Source organism: Macaca fascicularis, chromosome 4, assembly GCF_037993035.2.
Source record: "Macaca fascicularis isolate 582-1 chromosome 4, T2T-MFA8v1.1".
NCBI classification, from domain to species: Eukaryota; Metazoa; Chordata; class Mammalia; order Primates; family Cercopithecidae; genus Macaca; species Macaca fascicularis.
In genome coordinates, this window is record NC_088378.1 from 660,955 (window position 1) to 684,478 (window position 23,524).

General features: G+C 46.2%; 1 protein-coding gene across 47 annotated transcripts in view; it reads right to left on the reverse strand.

The window, feature by feature from the left end:
• Window positions 1-4,841: 4,841 nt before the first annotated feature.
• Window positions 4,842-23,524, reverse strand: part of FAM120B (family with sequence similarity 120 member B) — an 83,118-nt gene continuing 64,435 nt past the window's right edge. For 11 of the 47 annotated variants that reach the window (XR_012433245.1, XR_012433249.1, XM_015448435.3 and 8 more), the window contains 5 exons: window positions 19,257-19,463; window positions 16,649-16,757; window positions 12,308-12,400; window positions 5,315-5,366; window positions 4,842-5,155 (listed from right to left, as the gene is read on the reverse strand). Coding sequence is in view for 42 of the 47 variants with exons in the window: in XM_015448435.3 (XP_015303921.2) it covers window positions 5,326-5,366; window positions 12,308-12,400; window positions 16,649-16,757; window positions 19,257-19,463 (450 nt within the window). In the remaining 5 variants the exon portion in view is untranslated. Of the gene's footprint in view, window positions 5,234-5,314; window positions 5,367-9,111; window positions 12,218-12,307; window positions 12,401-16,648; window positions 16,758-19,256; window positions 19,464-23,524 lie in introns of those variants that run through there. The other 36 variants (XM_074036698.1, XM_074036697.1, XM_074036691.1 and 33 more) reach the window with 11 other exon arrangements.

Below are 23,524 nucleotides of genomic sequence, written 5' to 3' on the forward strand. Positions count from 1 at the left end.
CCCAGGTTCAAGCGATTCTCCTGCCTCAGCCTTCTGAATAGCTGGGACAACAGGCGGCCACCACCACGTCCAGCTAATTTTTGTATTTTTAGTAGAGACAGGGTTTCTCCATGTTGGCCAGGCTGGTCTCGAACCCCTGACCTCAGGTGATCCACCCACCTCAGCCTCCCAAAGTGCTGGGATTACAAGTGTGAGCCACTGCTCCTGGCCTCTATTTTCTTAAGGGCAGGAAATAGGCTTGTGTTATTTCAGTAAATTGGCTTTTCAGTATTTTGACTGAGGTTTACTTTGGGGTCTACTACATGGTTAAATTTTGTGAACTGCCCATCTGTGTTTGAGAATATTAATAAAAAGGTATCTATTTGTTCTGTATATTTCTATTAGAATAAGCTTGTTTACTTACTCAAATGTATGTCATTTCTTTTGGTTTATGAAATCTTGATTTCCGAGAGTGAAATGCATGTTAAGTGTCCTACTACTGAGTCTATTTCTCCTTGTATTTTGCTTGTAATTTTCATTTATTATGCCAGATGCATGAGGATGATAGCTTTAAGACTTTCCTTTTATTATTTACTTTTCTTCTTTTAATGTGCACACTTAACATTTCAGCATACATAAACTTACATTTTTCCAAAAACATCCAGATTTAATAAAAATTTGTGTCCTTTCTAAGCAGGTAAGAAATTTAGTATGCTTTTTTCTTTTTATCTCATTGCCCTCATTCATCTCTTTCCTTGAAATAATATGGAAATTTAGTCTCCAATTGTTCGGCTGCTTTGCTTTGGGTTAATAGTTGCTTAGCAATGACTGAAATTTTACTAATTTCTGTACTCAACATTGTTTCTCATTGCCCATGTATTCCTGTTAGATGTGCTCATTTTGCTATCCAGTTTCTCTTGGAAAGGATCTATGGGTCAAATAATTTCCGATTCCTGAAAATGTGTTAACTTTTCCTTAGTGTAGAATGCTAATTTGGCTGACCTTAGGATTCTGGGCTCAACATTATTTTTCTATAAAGGTAAAGAAACATGATGTGGCCGCTGGAGTAAGAAGCAGGTTGCAGAAGTTTTCTGTAAGATGGGATGGACAGCATGGAGGGGACACCGCTGATGACTCAGGGACAAGGGGCTGTCTGAGCAGCTGAGGGACCCTGGGTTCACAGCTGGAGAGATGGCCTTAAGTAGGAGCAGAGTGAGCTCATCCATGTGGGTAGGTTAAAAAGTGGATACTTCCTCTGTTGTGGATTTGTCTATTTCTACTGGTATTCTGTTTATGAATTCTGACTTGATGATGCAGATGCTTGAAGGGTAGCAAACATGGGTGTGAGAACTTACAGAAAGCAAAGTTGTCACCTGTGACTGAGGACAGGAGAAGTGCTGGAGGGTTGAGAAGAGGACACGAACCAACCATCTGAAGAGCGGGGGGAAGTGGGGAATGGCCACTGGGCAGCACCCAGGGCTCACTGGATTTAAGGTGGGACCAGTAATGATGACTGTGGGATTTTCTCTAGCCACATTCTAAAAGCAGAGTTGGATTTAACACAGGTGTGTGGTTTTACCACATAGACACAATAAAATAAGAGAGGCAAAGTAGTGTATACAAGAAAGTCACTTCCATTACTGGCCACGGAAGTCAGCAGATAGGGGAGGACAGGTGAAGAAGGGACCAGGGCCGATGACGGGCACTCGGCTGCAGTGTGCTGGGTCAATGGACCCAGCTCCTGTCTGACTGAGGAATCACCGTGTGTCAGAGGTAATGAGCTGTGTGGCTGGAGAGTGCTGGGGACTGAGACTGTGAAGGAGTTGAGTTACTGGTAATGACAAGGCCAAAGGTGGGGAACAAGATCACTGGGAGGGGACATCAAGAAACTGAGATCAGGGCACTGGAAGGATCAGCTACAGGATACTAAGGCTGCCAGAAACGATTACAAGAGTCATACTGGGAAGAGTTGACAGCCAGGAACCCGAAGGCCAACAAGGAGGACTGGTGGGTGGCAGGGTTGGATGATGAGATTCCAAGTTTGTTGCTTTAATGGAGAAGGGGAAATGGTCTGTGCAGAAGACTATTTTCCAAAAACGGCCATAGTAATACTTCTGGTCTCACATGATTTCCTGGGACTCTGTCCTGCTCAGTCAAGAGGAAGCAGTTTCTTCATCTCCATCTGAATTTGGACTTTTTTTTTTTTTTTTGGTCTGCCTTGATGGACAGGATATGGCAGAAGAGATGTTGGATGCTGTGACTTCGGAGGCTGGGCTATGAAGAGTAACATGGTTTCTACCTGGCTCTTTAGCCTTTGGGATGCTTGTGTTCAGAATCCAGTTACCATCCAGTTATCAGTTAACTAGTCTTCAGGACCAATGAGAGGCTCACATGGAGAGACAAAAGCCCCATCTAAGAGCCAGCATCAGCCAGATACAGGCAAGAACGAATATGTGTCCGACTCCAGGTCTTCCAGCCAAGCCCAGACATGGGAGCCAGGACAGGTGATGCCTGCCATGCCTTGCCTGGACTCAACGCCCAGAATCCATAAGCACAGTGAATGGGTGTTCTGCACCACTACATGCTGAAGCGACTACAACAGCCTGGAAACAGGCCAAGAATGCGAGGGGCATCGGCTCTAGGCACCAAGGTATGGGGGAAACGCCAGCTTTCTGTGAGCAGGAAGGTGAAGGGAACGGTCAAAGACAGGGTGGGTGACGGTAGATTTACGTGGAGTTTCAGGAGTCAGTGAAAGACCACAGAGCCGTGGCCATGGTGGCAGCAGGGAGATGTTTCTGGGGCAGGCTCACCATTCCCCACATCCACATGCTGAAATGTCTTACAAAGAATCAAAGAAATGTGAAAGTATATTAATTATGAGTAATAAACATATTTTGCTTTACTTTCAATTTGATACATGGAAATTTCATCATAAGACTTGACTGCAGTGTTAACTTACATATTGGAATGACAAAAAATTCAGTTCTCTGGTTTTTCAAGTGTAGTGAAGATTATATTAACTTAATGGCTTAAATAAGGCTTGTTAACCAAACACAAATATTTCATTGACAAACTAGAATTCAGGTATTATGAAGGAGAAAACAATTTTCAGAGATGCCCACTCTCTTAGTCTAAGAGATGAGGAATTTATTTGAAAGTTATACAAGTGCAAAGAAATAGATCTAGAAGCAGCAGGGTTTCAAATGAGCAAAGATGGAAGAAATAGAAAGTTAATGTTTACTGACATGGGGAAATCCTCACAAGAGCAATGAAAAAAATCTATTTCCAAAGCTAGGAAAAAATGTGGGTCCTACAAGACTTGCATGGAAAATAATTAGATGTAAATGTCCTTAAGAAGAAACTGAAGGGAGTGGTTAGGGTATTTAAAATGTAAGAAATACAAATGTCATAAAATACCCAGAGGCCGTGTCCCTTTTTAGTAAACACTCAGGATTTTAAGGAAAGATGACGCTTTGGAGCTCTGTGCCTTTGGCCTGTTGGTCAAGGTAATTCGTCAAGTGCAGGCACACGAACGGGCCTGCAAGCACGTTCAGGGGCTTATTTTGTTTTTAAAGAGCAACAACCAGAAGGAAGTGTCTTCAGGTGACAGAAGTGAGCACTCCTAAGGACCCTGGGCACCTTCAGAGCCACAGTGTGGCCCAGCAGGACCGGGGGTCACACCAGCTTTTCCTCTCCTTTCTCAGGTGGAGAGAGACATGAGTTCGAGGTTTCTGGAAGACGGCCTCCCACAGAGGGCTGGCCTTCTAACTCCTCATCTGAATCTTTTCTATCATCAACACCCTGGCCATTCCTTTTGCCACAGGTACAGCTCCGTACAATCTGGGGCTTAAAATTTCAATTCTTGGATGACCTGAAGATTCTTCCATGAAAAGGATTACTCTGAACTTAATTTTTTTTAAAAAAACAAAAGCCTCCAATGCTCAGAGATAAAGAGGAACAAACGTGCCATTCACTTGCGGCATCGTAAACCAGGCCTGCTGGCAGCACAGCCGCCGGCTGCTCTCATCATGTTCTCTGTGGATTTCCTGTGTGACTGCATGGAGGGCCAGGCCTGTCCTCACAGGCACTGCCACTGAAAATCCTGAGCCAGGCCCTGGCAAAATGAAATGAAAGGGATGACTCCACAGAAACAGATACAGGAGTCACACACATGCTGTCATGCCTCCCAGGCAGAACCCTCCAGGCAGAATTAACTCTTCCACCAGAAAGGTGGGAAGTTAGTTGTTACTTTTCTGTTCAAACACTTCTCAGGACCAAGAGCACACATAGTTGGAAACTTACGTTTGATTAGAATTTCTGATTAGAAAAGAATTTCTGAAATACGCCCAGCTTCACTTTCTGGGGTTTTGGTTCCTCATGGTCCACTCAAGTCTGAAAACATTAAATGGGAAATCCATTTTAACTTGCTCGCCATTGTGAGTATTGTGATGAAACTTCGTACCTCCTGCTCTGTCATGCCCGGGACATGAATCAGCCCCGCATCCAGCTTCTCCGACCATGAGTCACTTAGTGGTGGTCTTGGTTTTCAGATAGCAAGAAGGGTGATTACAGTATGATATTTTGAGAGAGATCACATTCACGTAACTTTTATTGGTTATTGACTGCTGTTAATCTCTTACTGTTCCTTGTTAAGCTTTGCCACAGTATGTACGTAGAGGAAAAAGCCACGTGTATACATATATGTAGGGTTCCACACATACTATCCACAGTCTCAGGCATCCACTGAGGGTCTTGGGATGTCTCTCCCACAGATAAGGGAGGACTACTATATAGTGTTTTCTGACTTTCTAATAACAGGAGACAATCCCTCATAATCTAGTGTTGTTAATAAAAAATCAGAATACAACAGATCCCCATTTATTTTAAAATGAAATTAGCTAGGCATCATATATATGAATGAAAGATCAGAATGAAATACACGAAGATATTAACAATGATTGTTTTGGGCCACAGAATCAGGCACAAGCTCGGGAGAGAAGCCAACAAAAGCTCTTCTGCATGATGGGCGGAGGCACCACTGAAAAGGCATCTTTCCTTCTTCATGCAAGCGAGGCCCGGCTCCCACAGGCATGGTCTCCTTGCAGCTGTGACAGCAGAGGAGGGCGCTAGCAGGGCTCTGCGTCCAGGTGTGCCTCTTTTTCTCTCCACGCTCTTTCTGGAGGAAGCAAGCGTGTCTTGAAACCAAGTTAACTCGGCACCAGGTCAGCAGGATTCAATATCTGAGTCCTGTTTACTTTGGTACGTGATACGGAAGATTTATGTTATAAAGGCAGACGTGACTGATTTCTTCTGGAGATGCGGGTGGTGAACTTACCTGGAGGACGGCTAGTACCTTCTCCACTGGTCATGCTCATACTGTCTGCTTCCTGCAGTAAACAGACATGAAAACCAAAGTAAGAATATATCTCTCTCAATACACAAACAAGAACGCTGCACATTTCTAAGTATGAACAAAGATGCTGAGCTGTATTTGGAGGACAGAGCTTCATCCTCTTTACAGTTGTGGCCACATGCCATTAAAACTGTGTTCCATAATTATTCCATTAAAGTGGAAGCAATTAATTAAGAGGTTCATGGAAGGAAACAATGTCGAAGTTGTTCCTCTTCACACCAGCTCCATCCATCTGCGGGATTTCTAGGCATTTACTATTGCTGACGTTTGGAAATGGAAATTCACATGCAGATGGCTCACCGTGGACGTTCTGCCAACACAGAAAAGCCCACGTGCAGCTCTTTCTGTGGCTGGCCCAGACTTCCCTTCTCCAGTCCCAGCGTGGGTGGCCACTGTCTGCCTTTCTGACAGACAGGGAACGTTGGGAAGAGACTCGGGGCGGAACCTCCCTCCTCGTAGTAGAAACAGTGACAGTTTTTCACATTTTAAAAATAACACTTTTCTTCCAGAGTTCCCTGCTCTATCTTCTGGTGTATGACAGCGTGAGCCTTCACTTGCAGTGACTGGGGACGGTCTCCACGACTCTCCTCTGACCCATTCCTGCCGTGGGCAGTCTGGGTCTCTCACACTCCCCCCAAAAGTGTGGGCTCCGGCAGAAGGTGTGAAAGGAGAGGGTTACAGCCACAGTGAGGTTTCCAGACCCTTGTTACCTCTGCCCCCACCCTTGTTATCACAGATGATCACAGGCAGTTTTACAGCAGGCCTCCTACAGAATCACCACAGAGAAGTGACAATCTGGAAAGTCACAGGCAAATTGTAGCTATGGACTGTGGAATTTAACACATCATCTCTTGCCAGCTGGGCTGAGCAACAGCAAGGAAGAGGTTAAAGCCTTCTCACTTGAGCAGCCTTTGTTCTCGGGGCAGCTGCCTGCACTGAGCTCTGAGGCCTTTGAAGTGGACCAGAGAGTTCAGGCTCCCCAGGACCCCACTACCTGTCCACACACTTAGGCCCCGGAAACTTGACAACCTTTTGGCAGTGACTGAATACTTTCATGATGAGGCATTTTTAGTGTTTTTACTAACACAAGGAATTTTACCTATCAATTGCCCTGGAAACAGTGACAACTTTCTACTTGAACTACTTTAATGTCTCCAAGAAATACCAAAAGAGGAGTTCAAGGTAGGCAAAACCCAGGAAGAAATGTGTTGCCCCAAAGTCACTCACAGTAATTACAAGTGAAAAAGTGGATTACTTGGTCTGAAAAGCACATTCCAGTATGTGTATAACATACCCTTTACACTGGAATCTCTGAAATGAGAATACACACAGGCACCCCGATGTCATTTCTGTAACTACGTCCGCATGGAAGGCAGAACGCAAATGAAACGTAGCACCCTCGCTTCTGTTTTGCAAGAACCGCTTAATTTCTCCTGCTCTTATTCCTAAACTCTTAAATCTGGCATTCGGCATTTAACATCTCAATTCTGCCTTTAAGCTGAGAGTCTCCTAGGGCTACTTTCTGGCCCCAAACCACATGCATCACCACTCTTTGATTTCTGTGTTACTGTTACGATCTACTCCAATAAAGCAGAGATCTTTGTCAAAGACCTATTTATGAAACTAGGGCACGGCCTTGAAGTGGTGTTAGGCTCCAGCTGCTGACGTCATTACAGTTTTACTGTTTCTAAGTGACCAGAACAGAAGTGGTAAAACGTGCTTCCCTAGGCCTTGCACCCAGACTGACAAACATTCCTTCAGGTGCCCAATAGTTCCTGAAATTCTAAGTGGTCCTGTGGGCGGCGAGAAGGGACCCTACACCTGGAGTTCACGCCACGTAGCCCGACCGTCTCCTCCTTTCTGGAGGGCTGCGGGCTCTGCAGAGCCCGGGAGAGCCCACTGAACAGTGACGTAGGAACGAGGCGGCAGAGACAGGTGTGGAGCTGCTCTCCTGGTCTCACGTCCTTCACTCAGCAGGGCCAGCGGTGCCCACACTTATCCTGGGCCCACTGCTCACATCTCCTCTGTGCTCCTTTCTGGGTCAGGAAGAGCTACAAATTCACTTTGGTTACTTGACTTTTTATTTGTCTTTGTCAATGACATCCTAAATAAATGGATATCAGAAATGAAACTTGTGCTAAAGTGGTACTTATAGATGTGCGTACTGGATTTAAAAGCAAATTACTGGGCATGCTACGGAAAGCTTGGCAAAATGCAGAACCTAGGGAGAACCTCTGCCACCCCCACAGCCTTGTGGACCAGCTCAGGGATTCAGGAATCTACAGGAAGCAAGTATTAAAGCAAGACAAGAGGGCACACACACCAGGGGCCTTCATCTGCTAAGTCTGCCTCCTTAGGTCCATCCTGGGACATGCACAGCACCCTCAGCAGTGGGAACACAGCAAAGATGAAAATGAGGGACTGAGTGTGGGACACGCAGGGTGCAGGGGGCCACAGAGCCCAGGGCGCAGGGAGTCCCGAGGGAGGATGGCATATTCTGGGTAGAGAAAGGAGTGCCTCCTGGGGAGGCCTGTGGCCACTCATACGTCCAAACCCACAGAGACACAGGCTGCGGAGGCAGCCCTGGGTTGTTTACTGGAGGCTGAGTAACCCTTTTCTGAAACGCTTGGAACCAGAAGTGGTTCAGGTTTCAGATTTTTTTCAGATTTTGGAATATCTGCATTATACTTACCGGGGTTCAGCAACCCTAATCTGAATGTCCGAAATTCCAAAATGCTTCAAGGAGCATTTCCTTTGAGTGTCCTGTTGGTGGGTAAAAATTCTGGACTGTGGAGCATTCTGGATTTCAGACTTGGGATACTCAGTCTGTACATATTTTCTGCTTCCTATCAGCAGCTTACACTATTACAGGCAGAAAGGATTAAGAAACAAGTGCTCCCGGAGATACCGGCGGTGCCTGTCCTGGCTCCTGTCGGGGACAGTCTGCCTCTGTTCCCTTCCTCCCTGCTCCCTGGCCCTTTCTGTCAGCTGTCCTCAGAGCCTCTCCTCTCTGCCAGCTTCTGGACAGCCTCCCTCTCCAGCTCAGTCCTGATGGGACGCTGCCTCTGTCTGTCTCCCGCCAGCCCCCCATGTCCTGTCACCTCCAAACCTGTGTCCATCCGAGGGCTGTCTCCTCACCCACACAACCAGCTGCTGCATGCCACTTAGAGATCCCTCAGACTTAGCTCAGCCTGCCCCAAGGAGCTGCCACCAGGCAGGACGAGGAAACCATGGTGGCTTCCGGACTTCTGGCAAGACCAGGGGTGACTGGGGGCTGCCTGTTACCGGCTGGCCGAGGGATCTGCTGCAGAGGCACACAGGGTTCCAAGAGTGAGACTTTCCCCGGGCAGGGATCCAGGGCTGACAATGACTAGCTACGGTTCTGCCTATGGAAAGTCATTCTGCTGTTTTAATTTGCACGAGGAGGAGAAATTTCTGGACGCTGTTCTCTGCTAACAGAATCAGAAAAAAACCTGTTTCCTGTCAATCCAAGGAAGGGGGTTCTTCAGGTCTACTTCAAAGATGCTCCTGTCTCTGTCATCACACTAAAGAAAGAAAGAAGCCAATGTGCATGGCATGCTTCCTGGCACCCGGCCCAGGGCTATGCGCTGGGGGAGCCCCGGGAGGAGCAGACGGCTCTGCTCCCTCCAGGCCACACCTGCAGGCTTTGGTGCTGTTCCTGCTTCACTTCATTCTGCAAGAACAGCGACACTGAGGTAGGACTGACATTGCTTTATGTTTCACAGAACAGTTTGACATAAATATTAAAAGAAATGTTAGCATTAATGCCAGGAAAGGAAAAACTTGGTTTTGGAAGAAGCGGCCACGATCACCTCCGCCTGGGTGCTGGTGCTGTGGAGGCGCCGTCCCTGCAGCTGGTCAGGCCACACTGATCAAAAGCCAGGGAGCAGCCCAGGGGTCCAGGGATCCCCTAAGGGCAGGCCACTGGGAAGGGACAGAACCAGGGCTTGAGTCAAAGTCAGTCTGTCTGAAGCTACCACAGCGGGCCACCTCTGGAAGAAAGGGAAAAAAGAAAAGCCTGTGACTCTTACCATTCCCAGAGGAGTCAGTACCAAACAGGTCCCACTCTACCTACCTTCTAAGATCAGGGCAGGCCGGGGCATGTTCTTGATGGTACATCTGTCTGTAAATGACACAGCTCTACCTTTCTCACTCACTCCTAGGAGTTATGACATGGTTCCACCTTCCTTACTGGCTCCTGAGAGTTACACTTTACTAACGTCTCACCCACCATTCAATAAATAGAATCCAAAGTCACAGAATTCCAGAGCTAGAAAGGACACTCAAGGTTATCTAGGGCACGTGCCCGATGGAAAGGGTTCAGGGCGTTGCCTGCAGCGACGCGTCCCGTCAGTGGCAGGCCTGACGGCACACTCTCGTTTCCTCCGTGATGTGACGGGCGGGCACACCTGTCTGCAGAACCCACAGCCTTTGCCCATCCTCCCATCTGGACTGTGGACTCTCTTGACCATCCCCTCCCCACCTTCCTGAGGCCCAGGGGGAAGAAGGGGACAACTCCAAGCCAGAGGGTAAGAGAAGGTCCCCTTTCTTACCACGAGGCTAGGAGTAGGGGACACGACAGCATGCCCTGCCCAGTCAGGCTGCCCGAAAGAGAGGCTGCGGCTCTTCCCTCCCCTCCAGCCTGCCTTACTGGGTCAGGTGGGTTCTGCTGAATCCTCACCTGGAGGGGCCGATGCCTTTCATGTCATCGAGGTTGGCCTGGCATTTACGGCCAGGCTGGTCATGGATCTCCAGGGCGGGAAGGTGTGGATGGATGAGGCTGGGATGCCCGTTACACCCAGTGGCTTTACTCCACATCAGTCAACCCAGTATTTCCAACATTACTAGACCCTAGATCTAGACCAAGCTGTGTGCCATCATCAGCTGGATGTGGACGGTCTGCAGGCCTTGAGCATTTCCACGGGATGTGGTCACTGAGGTCTCACCACCTGCTGCAATCACCTGGGTCCAGCTTCTTGGTTGGTGTGGACTCCAGATTCACACAGAGCTGCAGGGCCCTCCAGGTCTAGCCCACCTGACCTCGTGACAGCTCTGACTGCCTCCTCTGTCTCCACATCTGGCACAGAGGTGTCTGGCATCAACTCCCACCCTCTCATCAGACCTTTGCTTAAATATCACCTTGTCAAGGAGATCTCAGATCCGCTATTTAAAGCAGCAGAGAGAGCGAGGGAGTGATGGAGGGGGAGCGTAAGCTCTACCCACCCATTTGGACCTAAGTGCTCTGCACACGCTCACCTTCCTCTGGGAGCAGCCTCACCATGGCTCATGTGAGGAAGGCCTCTCACCCCAAAGACTCAGAAGCCCAGATCCCGCACTCTTCCCAAAGCAGCCCTAATGTGCACTGCCAGCTGCAGACAGATCCGCCAGGATCCGCCAGGTCAGGGCTGTAGGCCCCCAGCCCACGGGGAGCCCCCAGGACAGGCGCTGAGCAATCTACACACACACGACCTCAGGGCTGCAGTTTCTGACCTGAAAGCAGACTCTTAACCAGAGTGGAGAAGCGAACTGGAAAGCCACAGCACACGCATGGCACAGGACTGCACCCCTAGGCCAGAGTCACCGAGGGCAGCGGCAACGGCCCCCAGCACCAGGCTTCAGTCTGAGGCTAGGTCAGTTTACAAAATCGCTCCTGTTGTTTTCAGGTTCCCTGTTCGTGGTTTACTCCAATCAACTGCAGTACCTTCTAAGTTAAAAGCAATCTCAAATATCCTTGCACAAACGGAGGGTCTTCTGCCCAGATCTCAGCTGCACTGCACTGGTATAAATACTTGGATTTAGTCAGTGACAAAGTGGAAGTGACCCTTATGTTAAACTGCAGTAGAGACCATGAGAGGACGGACTGCACATGCTCAGTGCGGGCCATCTTGAAGCTCCAGATGACAGTGAGCACACGGCTTGGTGGGGTAGAGTTTCTGCAGGTTAGGCTCATTCAAGGAAACATCTCAAGCACATATAAACCTAAATTCATGGAGCCCTCTCTCAAGGACGGGCATTTCAAACACAGTCACCACGAATTCTGATCTACCCTGAACAATCATACGGTGGACTCGCAATGTTTGCTGACTGCACAGACCCAAGAGGAAAGGACACGGTACTCAACAGACATGCGGCCCTGCAGCCTCCATGCAGACTCCACCCCAGACGGACCCCAAAGGTCAACTGGATTCACACCGAAGACTTGCTGTGTTTTAGAGAATAATTTGAGCAGCTTGCGAGTCTACACATTTGAGACGTTGTGAAAGTCACAAATACCATAAATTAAAGGTAGATTTGGCTTTTAAGGCATTCAATGATAAATATTAGGTAATTTCAAAGTTTATGAAGTTTGGCTCTCAAAACTGTGAGGAATTTGAGCTCAAATCCTGATGTGAAGCTCTCGATGTATTTAAATTCAGCATAATACATGCATTAAAACAGTATCTGTACAATATATGTAAAAATCACAGGGTTGGGGCTATTTTCTACCTCACAGTATAATCCAAGTCACGGAAAATATCGGAATGCTATCACCTGAACACGGCTATGGTGAAACACTACAACCTGCCCTTTTTTCATGAGAACAATGGATCTTCCACATGTAAACTTTACAAGTGCCTTCTAGCGAGCAAATTACAAAAACTGGATCTTGAGCAGAATGAACTGATAGAAAATGAATAAAGGGGCCAGAAGCAGACAGGGCTAGCATCAAGCATGGAAATTATTTGTTTTTATTTCACTAAATGATAAAAATTAGATGCATCGGTATACTTATCTGTTTATTTACTGGAACTATACAACCTCTTTCTGAAAGAAAGGAAGGCAGTTATCAGCAAAAGCACAAGGTGAGAGGCAGTGCCATGCAGGTGGCCCAGCAGTGACCACTGGCCTTCTTACCTGGTCCCTGGTCTCTCCACGGCTGCCCCTGACTGGAACGGCTATACCCAGAGCCCGTCCTGTGGTAGCCGGAGCCCTGTCTTCCCCACCTCCCTGTGGGAACACATGGTCAGAGGATTAGCAAGTTGTCAAATGTCTTAACCCAAATGACACATCATGTAAAGGTGGCAAGGCGGCACCAGGTTGGCAGTTTGCCTGTACTTAAATCAGAGGGAGGGTCATGAAAAAACGCAAATTTAAGGGTTGCATCCCCAGAGAACCCGGCTCGGGAGGGAGTCATCGATCTGCCTGTTAAACCCTACCCCAGGGGAATCTGGTATTGGTGGTGAGAGGTCAGACTCTGCAAACAAAGACTCCAGCAGCCCAACCACTCCTCTTCCCTGGGGCCCCCTGGACCCACACAGGCCACGGCACCCATGACCAAGCCCATCCCTCTGGGGCCCTGGGTGAGGCATGGAGCAGCACTTCTGGGACTTGTGAGCTTCTCCCCATTCTCCATAAACTTCATTCACACACACTTTTCACACTTTAAAATTTCCGTAACTTCCCAGTCCATGACACCTTGTCCTGTTCGTCTCTACCAGAAGGCCTGATTCAATACAAACTCATGTGATTTTTTAAAGGAATCATGATAGTCCATGGCGCTCCACAAAGAAGGCCCAGGCCACTCAGCCCTGCCATGGGTACCGTCCCTGCTCCACAGGTGCACTGGAAGCATCTGCGAGGAGGGCCACACTGTCACCAGGACTCCCAGTGCGTGACCACACATGCAGCGTGCAGGCCACAGGCCGCCTGGGGCTTTAACTATGAGTGAAGGACGGCCTTGCAGGATGTGCCTCCGCCAGGCTGGTCCTCCCTGGACATGCTGCGGTGTCCATGGGGGCATGGCTTTGTGCTGGCACATGCTGCCGGGCTGCCCTCAGGACACACATGTCTGTTAACAGACACACAAATCTGTTAGTTCAGGACCTGTATCCTGAACTAACAGATTTCTGATCATATCACCTCAAAAAACTTCAAAAGCTCCCCACTGTGAGGTGGGTAGAAAAGCCATGACTCGCCTGGCATTCAACAGCCTCTGTGGTCTCTGAGGCCAACTTAACTTCCCCAGTGTCCTCCCACTGTGGTACCTTACCCCAGTCTAGCTACTGAAAGTCCCCCAAGTCCACCTTCCTGCCGGGATGTCATCCCTTTGTGACTGCTGCCCTTGCCTCTGAGCTACTGGTCTGCAGGACTGGTGACATGCCCCTCACATCTGGCCAGGGTCAGCCCGTGTGTGCTCATCTTACACACGTGGTCTCCAGCTCACCTCCAGCATGGGCACTCATGACCACACACGGAGAATAACAGGTGACTCCAAGCTCGGAGCAGTTGTGAGCTCACGGCTGTCGGCGTGGGTCCAGAGGCCAACACACCAGGAGTAGGTTGGCGTTGCAGTGGCCTGGCTGTGCGGCCCGCGTAAGCAGACAATGGCAGTCAGGACTGCAGAGCCCCACCACGCCCCTACAGCCCCTCCCCAACAGAGGAGGGGTAAGCTCGGCATTACCCGAGAACACGGGGCTGGGGCCAAGCGATGGAGGCTCCAGCCTAACGTCTGCAACTAAGAACCAACCTTGGTTTTGGGTGAGCCACGTGGGGAATAAGGTTCTTCAGCAAAATGAGGCACTGAACCACATAACCTTAAGTTGGATTTGTGAAGAAAATTACTTTGAGAACAAAAAAGGGAACAGTTTCCAAATCACGAAATGATCTTACTAATCTATCACAGCTCTTAAAATGTAGTTCGCCGCATTAATGGAATAATACAACAGGAAAATGCAGTCTGCCTCATTAACTTGGAATAATATGACAGGACACTGATTTCTGCCCATTTGTAGGCAAACTTCATTAGAAAGGAGTCAAAATTTAGTTTCTATACAAATTACAAGTAACTGTATCACTGCATTAAACTAACAGGTTATCTTTAGTGCTCAAAATAAACTTGTCATGCAGGACCTCCTGGCCTCTGAAATGAAAGAGGAGTTTGGCCTGACAGCTGCCATGCCTGCGGCCACCTAAGCAGCCTGTGTCTCTGAAACGGAAGAGTTGGGCCGGGCAACTGCCATGCCTACTGCCACCTAGGCAGCCTGTGTCTCTGAAATGAAAGAGGAGTTTGGCCTGACAGCCGCCATGCCTACTGCCACCTAAGCGGCAGCGTCCAGGACCTGCAGGTCTCTCAGCCCCTTGCCATGGTTTCGCTGACAACCTCAGTTTGGAGAGGGGAGGGAACCCTGCAGGACTGCGTGTGCAGTGCAGACTTTTTTTTTTTTTTGTAAAGACAGGGTCTCGCTATGTTTCTCAGGTCCGTGTCAAACTCCTGGCCTTAAATGATTCTCCCACCTCGGCCTCCCAAAGTGCTCAGATTGCAGGTATGTGCCCAGCCATGGCGCAGACTTCTGAGGACCTGCCAGCCAGGTAAGGAAACAGGCAATGTGAGAGAATATCACATATTTATTTTGCAATAAATCAACTTTGTTTTGGGGTCCCAATCTCTGTCTATCTATAGTTGGTGGCTGAAAGTCAAAGACAGAGAAAAGGATTGGGAACAGTAGAAAAAGCAGCCTTCCCTCTCATGGTTGGACATGGCTCCACACACCCTGGCTGCTCTCCTTTCGTGGGGTGCTACACACGACACCTGGTGGGATCTGGGCGCACCTGAGGTAGCTCACAAAACCTCTGAGAATGGTATTTGCAAGGCTGACACCAAGTAGTTCTCCTAGAGATACTCTGGGTGGATAAGAATCTGGGCTGAGTTCTCTTATTCCATCGAGAAAAATAATGGGACTGCAGTAGTTACAGGTGTAAACATGAACTGAAGGAGGGCATGAAATAATAATTAAAAAGTCTTATTAACAAAATAAGCTAATAAGATGTCTAACTTCACTGACAGACAAAGCAGCATTCAATCAATGAGATACATTTTTCATCTACCAAATTGTTTTTTACAAACCATCAGAACACGAGGTCAAGAGATCGAGACCATCCTGGCCAACATGGTGAAACCCCGTCTCTACTAAAAATACAAAAATTAGCCAGGTGTGGTGGCAGGCGCCTATAGTCCCAGCTACTCAGGAGGCTGAGGCAAGAGAATCGCTTGAACCCGGGAGGTGGAGGTTGCAGTGAGCCAGGATCGAGCCACTGCACTCCAGCCTGGGCAACAAGAGTGAAACTCCATCTCAAAAAAACAAAACAAAAAAAAAAACCCCAGACTTTTAGAAGTGTCAAGGGTGCCCTGAAATGGAAACTCTTGCTCACTGCTGGAGAAGGTATTCAGTGATCATTTTACCTAAAATTGATTAAATTTCAATCTACGATCCCACAGATGATGACACTCTGTTTTAAGAAAATAATAATAATACACATAAAAGCATTAGGAGTAATGAGAAAAAAATGGAAAGATCCTCAGAGCTCCAAACAGGGAACAAACTATCTAGTAGTGGAAGATTCTGGGACCGTTGCTTAAGAAGAATGGTGTTAACGCCCGAAATTAGGTGTAAGTGGGAAAGCAGGATGCACACTGCGTGGAGTGTGCTCACCACAAGATCCAAACACGGAAAGCCTCGGCAGAAGCCCACACTTGTTATCTTTATGTGACAGAATTAAAGGCCATGGATACTTCCTTTTTAATTACTTTCTTTATACTCATTTTTTATAATATACTTTTATTGTAAGAAAAAATAAAACTAAACTCTTGTCAAATAAACAAACATTACCTAAGCAGCCCTTCTACTTTGGGGAACCCCAGAAAGGTTGTTACACACGCAGAGAAAGAGTTCTTAATTATTTAATTAATGAGTGAATCCTTCCTGAGAAATTTTCCAAATGGGACCAGAATTCAAACCACTGGGTAGAGATCTATCATTTTAATTCTTCTTTTTTTCTTTTTTTTGAGATGGAGTCTCGCTCTGTCGCCCAGGCTGGAGTGCAGTGGTGTGATCTCGGCTCACTGCAACCTCCGCCTCCCAGGTTCAAGTGATCCTCCTGCCTCAGCCTCCCAAGTAGCTGGGACTACAGGTGCCCACCAACACGCCTGGGTAATTTTTGTATTTTTAGTAGAGACGGGGTTTCACCGTGTTGGCCAGGCTGGTCTGGAACTCCTGACCTCAGGAGATCCGCCTGCCTCGGCCTCCCAAACTGCTGGGATTACAGGCATGAGCCACCACACCCGGCCCCATCATTTAAATTCTATTCTGTTCATCCAATTGTATCAGCCTCTTCTTAGAATTCATTTATCAACAAAACTCAGGAAGCAGTTAGGGTCTACGTCTGTGGGGCTTCTTGAGGCACCTGGCCCTTTCCCACCTGCATGGTGTGAGCCCCAGTGGGCTCGGCCGGTGATGCGTCTGTTCTCCTTCATGCAGGCCTTGCAGACCACTGCCTTCAGGTTGTGGAATTTGGTGAGCCGAGATCTCTGCAAACAGACCAGATGCAAATGAGATGTGAGGGGCCAGATGTGACTGGAAGGAAGCTTATGGGACACCCTCCCACGCCACTCCCAAGGCTAGGCAGCAATGGTGGCTGCACCCTCCTCCCAGGCACAAATCGCAGCAGTTTTCCTTCAGCATGGCCACATCCCAAGGGGTTCTTCGAGAACATATTCTCCTAAATCCCCCAGAAAAATAACACCAAGAAGCTTGTGTAGGTTAAACAATCATTTCTAAAAAAGAATCTTCAAGTCCTATTATGACCATTTAGGTGATTACCACACAATCTTACCTTAAAAATGTTTGGATTTAATATATCTTAATCTTTCAATTCTTAATTATAAGAACATTCAGCAGAAATGCCAAGGCCAGAAAACAAAAACAAAAACAAAACATCAGCAGATCAAGAAACGGAACATGGAACATTCAACCTTTCCTTCAAGCTTCCTGTTTTATTACTATTATTCTATCCTGTACTTTTTTTTCCAAACTAGAACCTATAATCACTTGGAACTCGGTCAAGAGATTGGATAAAGAAAGGAAAAGATCCTTGATGGATGATTTACAGGCTGTGGTCCAATAAGGCTACTTCAGCTTTCATTTCTATAGCCTACTTTCCAATACTTGCTGGCTTATTAGAAGCATATTTCTCCTCTTATTCTGCTTTTGCTCTCTACAAAATTCAGGCTGCTTCTAAGTTCTAAATACTTGCAGTCCTATGCCACTCTGGAATCCGTGTGTGTGTGTATGTGAGGAACAGTGATGGCAACACATTACCAAATGTGTTCTCTCTGCTATGAAAGCTTGGAGTGCTTTATCGTGACAGACCGGTACGCTCTCTCACGGATCACACCGCTTTTTGCATCCCTGCGGGTACTAAAACACATTCCAAATGAGCTTGGCTTGAGGCCTTATTTGGAAATCTTCCAGGAGTCATGTAGCGATTGTATTTATAAAGCTGGACAGCAGCCAGCGTCCCCAACTAAACTGGCAGTCTCTGGGGAGTATTTTCAAGTAATAAACCATAACTATACCTATCGGATTAGTCTGATATCTGTGGGGACACTTTCGCAGGGAGTACTTGTTCCTCATTAAAAAACGGGGAGAGGGGCTGGTCACAGTGGCTCATGCCTGTAATCCCAGCACTTTGGGAGGCTGAAGCAGGTGGATCACTTTGAGCCCACGAGTTCAAGATCAGCCTGGGCAACATGGAAAAACCTCATCTCTACAGAAAATACAAAAATTAGCCAGGCACGGTGATGCACACCTGCGGTCCCGGCTACTCAGAGGGCTGAGGAGGTAGGATCACTCGAGCCCAGGAGGTGGAAGTTTGCAGTCAGTGGAGATTGCACCACTGCACTCCAGGCTGGGCAACAGAGCAAGACCCTGTCTCAAAAAAAAAAGTATGTGTATTACATATATGTGTACACATATGTGTGTGTGTGAGAAATAGGGAGAGGAGTAAAAAGCACTTCAAAAATTAAAAATGTGTCAGACTGGTGTGATGCTGCTTGCCCTACCTAAGCATAAGTTTCGGAGTCCTGAACCCTATTTAAGAATTCTGGAAGAAGCTACAGGTTGAGCACTCCTAATCTGAAAATCCAAAATCTAAAACTGCTACAAGCAGAAAATTCCACACCTGATCTCATGTGATGGATGCAGTGAAAACACTGTTTCATGCATGTCATTAACAATATTGTATAAAATTACCTTCGGGCCATTGTATAAGGTGTATATGAGACATACATGAATTCTGAGTTTAAACCTGGGTCTCAGACCCAAGAGATCTCATTATGTAGGTACAGCTGACCCTTGAACAACATGGGTTTGAACTGCATAGATCACTTACACTCCCATTCTCTTCTGCCTCTGCCACGCCTGAGGCAGCAAGACCCACCCCCTTCCTCCTTCTCCTCAGCCCACTCAACGTGATGATGATCACCTCCACTTAATGGACAGTAAATATAGTTTTCTCTTATGATTTTCTTAATCACATTTTCTTTTCTCTAGCTCACTTACTTTATTGTAAGAATACAGTATATAATACATATATAATACAAATGACGTGTTAATTGACTGCTTATGTTATTGGTTAAGGCTCTGGTCAACAGTAGGCTCTTTGTAGTAACATTTTGGGGGAGTCAAAAATTATCTGCAGGTTTTCCACTGCAGAACGATTTGGAGCCCTTAACCCTTGCACTGTTCAAGGATCAACTGTATATGCAAACATTCCAAAATTCCAAAAACATTCAAAATCCAAAACACTCTGGTCCTAAGTATTTCAGATAAGGGCTATTCAACCTGTATGAGTTATGTTGACGCTGAAGCCAAATGCTTCAAATCATGTGTTCCTGGTTTAATGGAATAATGGAATCCTTTATTTGGAAAGCATTAATTTGAAAAATGCAACAGCCAACTTCATGTTTTTTGTGTAGCCTGGTACTACAGGGATGTTTCTGGTGAAAGGTAGGTGTCTGTGAACTCACATTTTGTTCTAAAAGCACCTCCACAGCATAACCCTTTTCAGACTGCAAGTACTTCTGATGAAAAAGCTTCCCATCAAATATATTCCAGGGCATGAAATCACTCATCTTCCAGGGGAAGCCACACGCGCTGTTGACTAAAACCAGAGTGGTGAGGCCGCGGACGAGAAGGGAGCCCAGCTGCACGGCTCTGGGGTTGATGTAATCAGGCTGTGGAGACCAGAACACACACCAAAAATGTAAGGCAGGAGTCACACACGCAGGAAACAGATCTCAGCACTGCACAGTTACTCTGCTCCAAACGGACGCTCGCTTAGAATGGACGGCATCACCATGGCTGCGTCCTCAAAGCTGAGCTTCACCAGCTCTACTGATGACAGAGGTCTTGGAAGCAAGCTCGGCTGACAGAAACGAGGGCGCCTCTTCATTAAGAGTGTCCCCATCCATCTGCCCATCTGTTTGAACCTCAGCCACTGACTCAGGCCTGCTCCACACACACAGGCGTGAGCACAGTCTCCTGCCTCCCAGGAACCTCTGGGCTGAGAACAGACATGGTGAAAACTGTGGTCCACTAGGAGAAAGCTCACATGATCATTCACTTCTGGGTGCATTCTTTCCTGAACAACTTTCTTCGAAGGCAAAGGGACGGACAGGGAAGCCAAGAGAGTATCATTTTAGACACTATTAAATTTATTGTATTTAAAAATCATAATTGTTGTAATGATGAGTATTTGTTACGAAAGATCTAACTTTAAATGAATACTTACAATTTAAGAATAAAACAGCTTACATATCTCACCAGGTTGGTAGGCTGATAATCTTTGCAAATTAAGATCATACCCGTATGAAATATTTCTTTTCACTGTCAAATTTACCTTGATGTCCAACATTCTGACTGTTCTCAAACAGGGAAGTCATCCTAAGATGCCGCAGAGGGCTCCTGCATTTAGCAAGAATGCTGCATGAGACACTCTCTGCCTCCTGGCTGACACTGGCCCCAGGGGAAGTGACACTGATATCTAGCGAGTGTCCACATGAATCCATAAATGAGGTAAGTGCAACTGAATCCGTCATCGTCCGGCTTATCTATGCAGCGCAAATTAACCAAGAGGTATTTTAAATAAAACTGAAACAAATTAGGAGAAAAGTAACAGATATTTTAGCCCCTTTAGAAGTTAAGGTTTCACTTACTAAAATAGAAGCTTGCTAACCATTGTAAGAAATTTATCATGAACTGAGATTATCCGAGAGTTAATCTAAGGTTTAATCACAATGATTTTGGTTGCACAGTACTACTTTATCCTCAAATAGTGCTGTACGACACTTTGTGTTGTACAAAATTATCCAAAACAACACTTGTTTTTAAAAACAGCAATCATTATACAAGTACACAGGGCTCAGCAGATGCTGACTAACAGGACGTGTTAGTGAGAAGTGCATTTCCTACAGAAGCCTGAAGGTGACTGCCAGTATTGTTTTAGCATCCATTCTATGCTTTTCTTATTCATTGTTATTTACAATGGTTTTCAAATGTTAAATCAACCTTGCATTCTAAAAATAAACCCAACTTGGTCATCATGTATTACTGGTTTTATATATTGCTGGATTTGATTTGTTAATATTTTGTTTGGAAGTTTTGAATTTATTTTCATGAAACAGAACGGCCTACATTTTTATTTCTTGTGACGTCTTTGTTAGATTTTTGCATCAGGATTTTGCTGGACTTATAGAAACAGTTGGAAAGCCTTCCTTCTTCTGCTCTCTGGAAGAATGGGTGCAGCACAGCTGCTGGTTCCTCCTTCGGGGTCTGGAAAAACTCACAGGGAAGCCCTCTGATCCTGAGGTTTCCTTGTGGGCACAGTTTTCATCTCAGATTCAATGTTTTCAGCAGACATGGAACCATTCAAGTTTTCTATTTCTTCATACCTCAGTCTTATTAGGTTGTATTTTTCAAGGAATGTGTTCATTTTACCTGAAATTTTTTCACACGTTTACTCTTCGTGGCACACATTTTACCTGAAGTTTCCAATGCATTGGTATAAATGTTCCCTCATCTCTTTAGTCTGCATTCTCTATGTATACAGATGTCCCTTTTTCAGGCTGTATACTGGCAATTTGTGCTTTCTCCTTTTTTGATCAATTTCATAACAGGTTTATCAGTTTTATTCATCTTTTCAAATTAACTTAGAAAAAAAGACTTTATGTTTTTAGAGCAGTTTTAGGTTCACAGCAAAACTGAGAGGAAGGTGCAGAGATTTCCCACATACCCTCTGCTTCTCTACAGATCAATGCCTCCACCTGCCAGTCCCTGGAGGACACATTTGCTACAATCGATGGACCCACACTGACACGTCCCTCAAGTCCACAGCTGACACGAGGGTTCACTCTTGGCGGTGCACATTCTGCGAGTTTGGACAAACACGTAAGGACCTGGACCCACCATGAGACTCATCCAGAGCAGGTGCACTGCCCTAAAGTCCTCCTGCTGCCTGCTCACCCTCCCTCCCCCGAGCCCTCAGCAAGCACTGATCTGTTTCCATTGTTCTCCCTCTTCCGACTTCCTATAGCTGGAATCAGACAGTAGCAGCTTCTTCAGGTTGGCTTCTGTCCCTCAGTAATACGCATTTAAGTTTCCTCCATGTCTTTTCATAGCTTGATAGACTTGTTTTTAGTAATGAATGACATTCCACTGTCTGGATGGACCACAGTTGGTTCATCTCATCACCCACCGAAGGACACCTGGCTGCTTCCAAGTTTTGGGAGTTACGAATAGGGCTGCTGAAACGTCTGTGTACAGGTTGTGGTGTGGCCGCAGCAAGGAGCACAGCTACTGGACTGCGTGCTAAGACCCGTCTAACTTTGTAAGAAACCGCTTCACAGCCATCCAGAGTGGCTGCGCCACTTTGAATCCCTACCAGCAAGGAGGGAGAACTCCTGCAAATGACATAAAAAGAAACCTTTCTCTATTCTCCATTCGTTTCCTATTTCACTAGTTCCTGCTTTTACTATTTCCTTCCTACCTACCACACACCCCGCGTTTGATTTTTTATTTGTAATTTATAGAGATGTATACTTAGATCATTGATTTTCAGCCTTTTTTTTTTTTTCAAGTACATTCATTTAATTCTACAAATTTCCTTCTCAGAATAGCTTTCAGCTGCATCCCACACATTTTTATGGACAATATTTTCACTGTCATTCAAAATATTTTATAATGCCGAATGTGGTTTCTCCTTTTTCCCTGTGAATTATTTAGAAGTGTACTGTTTCAATTTCAAATAATTGAGAATTTTTACTTATTGTTATTACTGATTTCTAGCTTACTGTGGACAGAAAAAAGATGGATGATTTCAATTGTCTGAAATTCGCAGAAGCTTGCTTTATGAACTGTCATCTAGTCAATTCTGGTAGATTTTCCATATGCACTGGAAAAGTGTTTACTCCATAGTTTTTGGGTGCAGAATTCTATAGGCCCGTTAGGATGAGTGTGTTCACTGTGTTCAAAAATGTGTTCAGAAATTCGAATCCATAGCAACCTTCTGTCTGTTTGTCCTATCAGCTCTTGAGAGAGGCTTTGTTAAAGCTCCACAGACTTCCTCTGCAGGGGCCAGACAGTGAAGAGTTTAGGCCCCCTATAGTTTCTGTTAGATATTCTTTTTTAAACTAACCCTTTAAAAATCCCAAAAAGCATTCTTAGCTCATAGACCCACACAAAAGCAGGCCAAAGGCCACACTTGGCCTACTGGCTGCAGTTTGTGGACCCCTGTGCTCACAGGTCCCACCGTGATTACAGATGTGTCTGCTTCGTTCTTCAGTTGTGTCCGTTTTCATCTGATGTACCTGGAAGCTGTGCATACTAACTTACAGATCTAGAGAATCCGGAAATAATCCTGGGGCGCTGACCTTTCTTCTCGGGTGTCCCTTCTTTCTTTCATGGCCGTTTCTAACTGAAGTCTACTTCTGATGCAGGCACACTGGTTTCTTTGGGTTAGCAGTGGCATGGAACAGCTTTTTCTGTCCTAAAACTTTTAATTTTCCAGTGTCCTGAGACCTTAGGTATCTGTTTGGTTGGTGATTATTTTAATTTTTATTTTGAAATGACTACAGATTCACAGGAATTGACAAAGATAGGATAGAGGGCTGTACCTTTCACCGATGGTGAACATCTGACATACTATAGGACAATATCCAAACCAGGAAGCTGACATCAATGCCATCCACAAACCTTATTCAGGTTCTAGGCACTTTCAAAACCTGGTGGGTTTGTGCAG